Source organism: Eretmochelys imbricata, chromosome 9, assembly GCF_965152235.1.
Source record: "Eretmochelys imbricata isolate rEreImb1 chromosome 9, rEreImb1.hap1, whole genome shotgun sequence".
NCBI classification, from domain to species: Eukaryota; Metazoa; Chordata; order Testudines; family Cheloniidae; genus Eretmochelys; species Eretmochelys imbricata.
The window spans coordinates 80,645,136-80,654,710 of NC_135580.1; the positions used below are offsets into that span (position 1 = coordinate 80,645,136).

The window sequence follows — 9,575 nt, forward strand, 5'->3', positions numbered from 1 at the left end:
TCAGACAATTACTCTCCCCACCCCCAAAAGGTTTAAAATGAACTGGCTAAGATAAAATTACACTGCTGCCTGCTGACAGCAGTTGATAACACAGTCCAAACACTGCTAATCCTCCTCCTCCCAAGGTACTGGAGATTTTTTGCCTTGTTGCATGCTACTTAATTTTGTAATTCCAAACAGGTGGTTGGGAAGGAGGGTGTATACTGGTCCATATGTCTGAACACCATCTTCAGTAAAGCATAATGAAAACCGCCTCTTATGAACGAACACTCGCGCACACACACACAGAGCATTCTCCTTTTAGAAATGAGGGCAGGCCAATTGTCAGCTCAGTCTCTCCAAAGGTTAATAATAAAACAAACTGAAAGCTTGGAAATTAGTGGCACGTTGCTCTGAAGGTGCAAAAGATGTCGGGGGAGAGGGGAGATTAGAGGCTGAGAGAACATAGGTTTGAATGGTAGGAGAGCATGGAGCAAGATTCAGAGATCACAACAACTGCCAGTTTGGGTGTAACTAACACAGTAGTAAGTATGCTGCAAGTCCAGGGCAGGAATCTGACCAGTGTTCTAGTTGTTAAGAAAAATAATCAAGTCTGCATAAAATTGACGGACTTTGGAAGGGATGTAATGAAACAAATGTAATGCGTGTTTGATCTGTGCTCATGTTATGGTTCTAACCCTCCATAGCATCTGCCTGATTGTCTCCCCCTCCACCTCCCATCCCCTAAAAGCATCACCATCCCACCCCTCTATATTTACCCTTCTCAGTGAGAACTTTCCAAGAATGGAAGTAGTAAGATACAACGCCTGTGGGGCTAAAATTAGCCCGAGCGCCCTGGCCTTTATCCCTGCTACTGGCATTTCAGCTGCGTGCCTGACGACCTGCGTTGCTCCAGTTCTACAGAGCTGGTGCCCCGCTCCTGGGTGAGGTTTCTCCTCCTGGGAAGATCTTGTCTCTCCCTTTTTGTAAAAGGTAAAAGAGAATTAGCACTGGGACAAGCTGCCTGCTTCACAGCACTAGGTGAGCATCAACTACCTCACAGAGGTAAGACAGCAACATAATGATGGCCAGGCAGCTTTGGCAACTTTAAAGTAACCTGGTAACCACAGCTTTAAATGTGTAAGTATATGTACTATTGATATTAACTGTGACCAAACTCTCTCTATCTGAAGATCAAACATGCACATGTTTTGCTTCAATCTATAGACGATTATCTCATTTTTGGCTATTCTGATCAGTAATTATATGAAATATATGTTTCTCACTACAGGTTTTACACTATCAAGAGTGTCACTGCATGGATGCTTTTGCACACTATTCTAATACATTGATTTTTTGTTAGTAAATATTACAGCTGTTCTTTGTTTTCAATATCTTTTCCTTTAAGTATAGCTGTGCATTCCTTTCAAATCAAGTCCTATGTTTAAAAAATCAGTTGTGTATAATTTTATGATGTTTCTCTTCTCAAACTCCAAGGCTTCCTTGCTTAACTTAGGGTAATTGTTTGTTTGAAACAAGTTTAGAAGTTACAGATGCAACAGATTCATAGATTCACACACTGCCACAAAACTGATTCAACTAATTCAGAAAATGTAGCTGCTAAGATGGAATGGTACATGGGAATTTCCTTAGATCGGGGCATAGACTAGTTTTTTTTTTATTGGAGCTTTAGTTAAAAATAATATAACAGCTGTTGAATGTCATTTTAATGTGTAGTTTTGGATCATAACTAAATCTGTCTGCTTTTAATAAAGTGAGATAAATGAGCTTCTGTTCCAAACTCAGCGTTTCCTTTATTAATACAGCCCCTAACTTTTGGGGGGGTGGAGGAGGGCATGCTAACTCCCCCCCTCCCCCGTCTCCAGTTGTTTACACCTAAGTGGATACACTTCCTAATACAAAGCTAGTGGGTATCATCCAATTGTTAGCATTGTTCTTGTCAGAGATGTGTTTGAAGGAATAGATGCATAACACAGCTAACTTGACAAATAGAGAATTTCAGCTCCTAATAAAAGTATTTGCAGGAATCATTTAGGAGAAGGAACGGATAGAGCTGTTACTGACGCAGCTTCTGTTAGAGGAAATTCTAGATGCTTTGGGATTGGAATGTGTCAAGAATTCCTTCTGCCCTTCCCTAAGTTATAGCATTTCATAGCTGGTCAGGTGCATTGTGGGGGATTTCACATTCCTCAGAAGCATTAGGAATTGGCCAGGGCGGAGGCTAGATACCAGACTAACTGGATCAATGGACTGATCCCATATGGCAAACCTCCATATTCCATTACAGCTTCTGGGTAAAAGAAACAATTGTCAGACATTTCCCCTGCCCATAAGACAAATGTAAATGCCGCTTGGTTCAGCTGCCCTGCTCAGGGATAGGGAAAACTGCTCTGTAAGACAGTAGTTTTCAACCAGGGGTCCAGGGCCCCCAGCAAGTTTTGGGGGTCTGTCAAGCAGGCCCAGTGTTAGACTCGTTTTGGCCCACGGCAGAAAGCTAAAGCCCCACCACTTGGGGCTGAAGCAGAAGCCTGAGCAACTTAGCTTCATGGTGTGCCCTGTGGCATGGGGCCCCAGGAAATTGCCCTGCTTCATACCCTTTAATGTCGGACCTGGCTTTTTTATGCAGGAAATCAGTTGTTGTGGCACAAGTGGGTCGTGGAGTTTTTATAGCATGTTGGGGAGGCCTTAGAAAGAAAAAGGTTGAAAATTCCTGCTGTAAGAGATTCAGCTGCTTGCATATTTAATTCAGAAAGTCCCTTACAATCCTTTCTGAAAATCCTTAATTAGAATTGCATTTTTACTTAGTGCTACAATTCTCTTTTAAATAATAATAATAAAAAATAAAACATGGCTTTTCCAGTCACTTAAAAATTGCAAGACAGACAAAATGTCCAGGCTGGTTGTCTATTGTACCTGTAAATGTCAGTAACACTGCCAGCTCCTAAACCTTCTTGAGAATGTTATCTAGGTCTTCTAAGTGCTTTGCAAAAGTGGCTGTTGGTGAAGTATTATTATTCCCATTTTACAGATGGTGTTTGCTGAGGCATGGTGAGTTTAAGGGCCAGATTTTCAAAAGCATTCAGCACCCAACAACTCTCATTAAGAAAAATGGGAGCTGGTGAGTTCTGAACCCTGTTTAAATTTAGCTGCCTACTTTAGTAGTTGGATGCTGAACTTTTCCAAAAATCTAGCCTTAAGTGACTTCCCCAGAAGCATACAACAAGATGGTACTGAAGTCAAGTCTTGTGAATCCTAGCTCCAGGCCTAATCCAGTACCCTCTTCCTTCACCCTCAGAAAATCTATACAAAACCAGGATAAAGATTAGTAGTATGTGCCACTGTGATTGTTGCTTTCTGAATACCTACATGGGTGTAGGCAGATCGAGGTTTCATAGCCCATGCTCATACTGGAGCATTGGTCCAGATCTTTTTGTCATAAAACTTTGAGTGTGGTTTTCCTCTGACCTATCGGTGTGGAAATAAATGTAAGTGTTTGAGAAGGAATGACTATAAGGTAATCAATTATTTTGTCCTGATGCTCCTCCACTTGAGTATGAGATTCCCTAGAGCAGGGAATGAGACTGTTTTTAGAACTAGTTCCTAATCCTGTTTCTTGTTCCATAGATCTCATGCTTTACACAGTTCATGATGAGAGTTGTACTTAAGAGACAAACCAAAAATGAATCTAGTGGATATAACCAAAATCTTCTCCATGCTCCAGCCCAGAGAAAATGAAGATGATAATGGAGAAAGACAAGAGCTGAACCAAGCAGCGTCCCAGGATGATTATCAAACTCTTGATGAACTCTTGTGCCAAGACAGATACAAAACATTTATTAACTGCAGAAGTGGTTGGGGGGTACCTGGGACCCCACTTCGCCTAGCAGCTTCAAAGGGCCATCTGCGAAGTTTAGAAGTTCTCTTGGCCCATGGAGCAGAAGTGGACAGCCTAGATGTGAAGGCGCAAACTCCGCTATTCACTGCTGTTAGTAATGGCCACCTAGACTGTGTTAAAGTACTGTTGGAGGCAGGGGCCAGTCCTTCCGGCAGCATCTACAATAACTGTTCTCCACTGCTCACGGCCTCTAGAGATGGAGATGTCAGCATTCTGCGAGAACTCTTAGACTATGGGGCGGAAGTCAATGTTAAAGCAAGAGTCCCAGAGTGGGCTGCCAACTCTGCAGCTTGTTCTGGCCCTTTATATCTCTCAGCGGTCTATGGACATCTGGAGTGTTTTAAAATGCTGCTGCTTTATGGAGCAGATCCCAATTACAACTGCACTGATACGAAAATGATCGCACGAATCAAGCAGCCCAAGACGGTGCTTGAAATCTGCCTAAGACATGGTTGTGGGAGTGAATTCATAAAACTGCTCATTGATTTTGGAGCCAATGTGTACTTACCAAACATCGCAGGAGATAAGATTTCACCGAATAGTGAGGCTTTGGCGCTGCTGATCAGGGAAAGAGGTAACTTGTATGCACTGCCATAGATTTGGAAACTTGCACGAGACTTCCAGCTTTGATAGTACATCACTTGGGTAGTACGCCAATTTCCAAAAAAGCAACTTGAGATCAATTTGAGTAAGGGCTTTTTGCTAGCCTAAATTTCCTTGGAGTTCCAGGTGGGCACAGTATTTTTTCACTTCCTGTCCTAACTTGTTGGGTGGTGTTGCTGGCGGTTATTAACTGCTACTTTTTGCCCCAGAAGTGGTTGCATTCTTCAGGAGAAAAAAGTGAACTGATGCTAAACCTATTATCTGCCTATTGGTTGGTCAGGTTAAAACACACAATGTTTTAACCAGACCTTCTTTAGTAGCAGCAAGTTTAAATGAATAAATTGCACGGTGAAGAATGAAGAAACTTGCTGCTACTGAAGAAGGTCTGGTTTCGAGATAAGGCCATTGGTGACATAGCTGTCAGTGTAGATCACCTCACCTCACCGTCACCTAGAGTTTTCACATTAAGAGCCAATGAGCCTGTCGTAGCTTCACCACAAGACTCCTCTGCATTCAAGGCTGCTTAACTCCCTTACTTCCTTCTCCCATCACCAAATCTTCAGTACATGGAGTACCTAAAAGGAGGGTTACTTTCCTCTCCTTCATCAATATAGCCTGGTCTGAAAATCTCCACTGCCACAACCCAACTGAGTTGACTGCAGAAAGTGTTACTGCAGCAAGGAGTAAGAGAGAGTCTTGAGGGAAGAAAAGATGATCAAAGTCAGTATGGACAGGAATCAAATCAAACTGATACTCAGGATTCTCCTTCCTTCCCCCCTCCTGTTAACAGGTGCCAAAGTGGGGGAACGGTGATCTCAACAGTTTGGTACAGACATTAGATCAGTTAGTGTCTTGTGGAGGGGGCAGCAGGAGGAGTAGAAATATGCATAGGAACAATTAGTATTTTGGTCTTCCAGAATCTGAAAGAGAATATGGGAGGAGAGGGATGGAAGATGGGGGTGGGGGAGAAGAGGATGGCTAGACACATTAACTTCATCCTCTTGATGTTCTCCTCAAAGTGCTTCTGAACAGAATTTGCCACCGGCGCAGCTCCACTATTGATAGTAAGTGTGGGAGGACTCATGTAGACAAGGCTCTGGTACTTCTACCAACCTAGCATGCTCTCGGCAAAGTTAGGTGAGGCCAGTGGTAATGCTAGTGGCTGGTTCTCCCGCTGTTGTTCTTATCCCACAGAGCTGCACTTGTACTAGTGGGAGACTGCCCTAAAATTGTCAGTATAGGTGCAGCCCTTGTGAAACCCCCATAGCTAGGCTCATCATTTCACATGCTAAGTAGCTCAGCCACAACAAGGAGCTTGTCCCATGCCCATGCCATTGAGGAAAAACCTGAAAGGGGAAAAGCTATAACAAGAAGATGGTTTCCAGAACAAGTTGCTCCTGTGTCCATAGTGCCATGGAGATGCAGTACCTTAATGCCAGGCAGACGCCTCAGTGAGCTCATAGGTGTGTGACCATAGGACCGGGGGCATGAGAATGTGGCTAAAGGTTGTGTCCCAGCAGCATTTGAATTTTACCTACCTAGAGCAAAATGTCATTGTCATGGATGATCGGGTTGCTCTAGTTTATTAAAATTCACAACACAGAGAGAGGCAGTTTGCATTATGTAACCTGAACCACGCAGGCCCATCTGCTCTCAGGAATGCCACCATGAAACAGTATCTCTCATCATTCGTGATTCGCCCAGCGATATGGCTCCCAGGTGGCATTGCACTGCCATTTATTTGTTTAAAATGTTGCAGTTGCCAGTCCCTTTACGGCTGGTCAGAAGCCAAGCAGAATGTGCAACACAATGAATGAGGCGTGGGCTGTGAGAGAGATTCCTTCTCGGTGCTCTCTTTGCTTAAGGTAGAAGGTTTTGAATGTCCTGAAAGTTTACAGTCTTTTTTTCCCCCCCACCCCCCGTTCCCCCTTCTTGTGCAGCTCATCCAAAATCCTTGATGTCTCAGTCTAGGCTGGCTGTCAGAAAGCTTCTGAAACTGACCAACAGCGCACGTGCCATAGATCAACTGGGGATCCCACCTGTGCTAGTGAACTACCTCAAACATCAATCTTAAGGGAAGATCAGAGCAAGTTTTGAAGACAAAGTTCTACGTAATGTGTTGACCACCTTGATAAAAAGCCATTGTGGAGTAGCAATTATGCAGTACATGGTAGCCAGGATTCAGTCATCATTACTTGCTGTGAGTGCGTTTGCTTACATTACATCTCCAAAAGGCAGCTTGGCCTTTATTGAAAAACCAAACCAAACCAAACTGGTAAAAGGTGATAATAGTAGATGAAGATGGAAAAGAACTTGCCTCTAGCAGTGCATTGAATGGACCGGAGAATGTTAGAAAAAGTCTGGTTTCAGTTTTTTATATCATTTTGGTTTTATACCCTCATAACTTAATCCTCTTACACCTTCTTATCTGTTACAATCAAATCCAAAAATGTCTGTATGGCTATGCCAGAACCTGAAAGGCAAGGCTGGTTTTCCCTCCTACTTTTATGGGGGAGAGGACAGGAGGTACAATAGGGTAAAGAGTATTGGTCTTTGCTCCGTGTTGCGGCTTTAGTTGTGTGTAGTTATCTGTCTTGTTTTTTAAAAAACACCTCTTTCCTGGAAAGTTATAAAAGTGCACCTCAGCCTTTCTGAGCTGGGACTAAGAGCTGCAGCTAGACTTGTGATTTACATCAGAATTGTGTGTGGGTGAATTTAGAGCTGGTGAAGTTTGTCAGACCTGGAGATTGGAGCCCTCGGAGCACCCTGCAAAGAGTGCTGTGGCAAGGTGGATGGAGAACAGCAGTGCAAACTAACATACCCTACTCTTAGTGATTCCCATGGGGGTCAGAAGGTGGCCATTCAATTTTTGGCCTCTGCTGAGACTGATAAACAGGGGGCTCATCAGTACCTGATATGGACAACTATCTCAATAGCTAGGGCTGTGATTGTGTTGTCTTCTGAATCTTGTATAGCACTGAGAGAATGCTTAGTAATATAGACAGTAATCATTGTCCATAGAACAGCCATCAACTGGTAATAATTTCCAATCCTGGGCTGGATTTGAAATGGTGACCTAGAGGCAAAAGGCTCTGTTTCATATACAGTCCCCTGAGCCCTCCTCCCCTCCCATATGTAATTTTTTAAAGACTCAAACACATTGTTTAATCTTCTCCTTAAAGATGGCTCAAGGCAGGATTAAGGGGAGAGAATTTTCGTCCAATCTGTTGTGTGCATATGAATCTACAGTTTTAAACAAAATGTATATTATTGTTGTGATTAAACTATTCTGGCCTGTTTGGTAAGATACTATTTCATTGTTAGTGGAAGAGACAGGAAGCCCTCTTGGTGCTTTATGTAAATCCAAATTTGGCACAATATCAGTTTGGAATGTGACTCTGGCTGATAACACAAAGGTCCAGGCTTAAACTTAGCGAGGCTCAAGTCGGCAAAGCAAGTGTTCATGAACATTCACCCCAACTCCAGATAGCTCTTTGGTTCAATCTCATTCAGGCCCCTTTTATTCACTAAAGGGTTTTGCTCACATGCTGGCTGCTGTTCATACAGCTACCCAGATTTGCCTGTGAGCAATGGTACTGGGGCATGAACAAATGTATTCAGTATTCCTATTCACTACCTTTGTGTTTGTTTGCCATTAGTCTCTTGTTTAAAAAGCTTCAGTCAGCCAATCAAAGAACAAAGTCAATCACCTTATGATGAATCTCACACAGGCACAGGATAAAATGTGTTTACCAACGCTATTCTGTAAACCATTACAAATAATAAATTCATAAAAATGAGTCTGCTGGTGAATAGAAAAAAGGGCTAAATTTACTGGCAACCCCAATTTCACTCCCCACAAAATATATATACTAGCTCATGCAGCGAGAATGACGTAGTCTAACAGACTAAGCATGGGACTAGGATATATACAAGTTCTCATTGTGGCTCTAACAGTGACTCTTTTTGTGGCCTTGGCCAAATCACTTAACCTCTTTGTGCCTCATCCCTGTGTGAGAAATAGGGATAACACTAATGTACAACATTTTAGCTCTCTAGGTGCTTTACAAAAGTCAGTATCATTATCCTTGGGGCACAGAGTGAAGTGACTTACCCAAGGTCACTTGGCAAGGCAGTGGCAAAGCCAAGAGATGCCATTGGCATGTCCACACGACTCACTTCTGCCAGCATAGCTGTGTTGTCCAGGGGTGTGAAGAGGTGTGATTTGTGACCTACGTGCTTTGCTGTCAAAAGCCACTATTGTGAACATAGTTCTACCAGCCAAACTGCACTTTTACCACATTTTACCTACAAAATTCCATTTGATGATAAAGCCATTAAATGTGTGTTGTGAAAAACAAAAGCATCTAATACTATGGGGGAGGGGCGTTTTTCTCCCCTTTTCTAGTGAACCTTAGTTCGTGAGGCTTTGTCTATTCTAGAAGGGTGCAATAGTTCACCTAGTTTTTTTTTTATCATTACTATTTTAATTGACTTCATTCAAGTGCACTTTTCTAGTGTAGATGAGGCCTTAGATTTAATTCACTCCTAGGCTCCTCTGCCACGTGCTGTGTCAGCTCTGACTGAACTTTGATGCCTGAGTAGTGAACTGCTGGAAAATGGAGACTTATGAATAATGTCCTGGCCCATCCTCAAAATGAGAGGTGCCAAGCAGACCAGTGCACCATGACTAATTGAGGTGTTGTCTGCTCTGGAGCTGGAGCAGAGGATGTAATTTCCAGCTCAGGTACACATCCTGCACTAGCTTTGACTGAGCTACCAGAGTAAAAAATAGAAGTGTAGCTGTGATGGTGCAAGCTGTAGGGTGGGCTAGCCACCCTGAGTACAATCTCATCTGAAACCTTAGATACGTACTCGGGTGGCTAGCCTGTTAGACTGCTTATGCTGCCCTGACTACACTTCTATTTTTAGGTGCTGGCTTCATCAGAGCATGGATACCCTACCATAGCTAAAAATTACTCCAGCTCCAGTGTAGACGTACCCAGAGAGAGGTCGGTGCAGAGTACATGGCATTGGACAAGCAGTTCTGATCATATAAAAAGCTGGCTCCACTTCA

General features: G+C 43.1%; 1 protein-coding gene across 1 annotated transcript; it reads left to right on the forward strand.

Annotated features, from left to right (window-relative positions):
* The first annotated feature begins 3,078 nt into the window (after positions 1-3,078).
* ASB12 (ankyrin repeat and SOCS box containing 12) lies at positions 3,079-8,398 on the forward strand. The gene is made up of 2 exons (XM_077826282.1): positions 3,079-4,469; positions 6,439-8,398. Exons 1-2 carry the CDS (start codon positions 3,680-3,682, stop codon positions 6,570-6,572), a joined length of 924 nt encoding a protein of 307 aa, XP_077682408.1. The 5' UTR covers positions 3,079-3,679; the 3' UTR covers positions 6,573-8,398.
* The last annotated feature ends 1,177 nt before the right edge of the window (positions 8,399-9,575 follow it).

Coding starts and splice junctions, on each gene's coding strand:
- ASB12 (XM_077826282.1), top strand. CDS start 3,680: ATGAATCTAGTGGATATAACCAAAATCTTCTCCATGCTCCAGCCCAGA. Junction 4,470..6,438: donor GCTGCTGATCAGGGAAAGAG/GTAACTTGTATG, acceptor CTTCTTGTGCAG/CTCATCCAAAATCCTTGATG.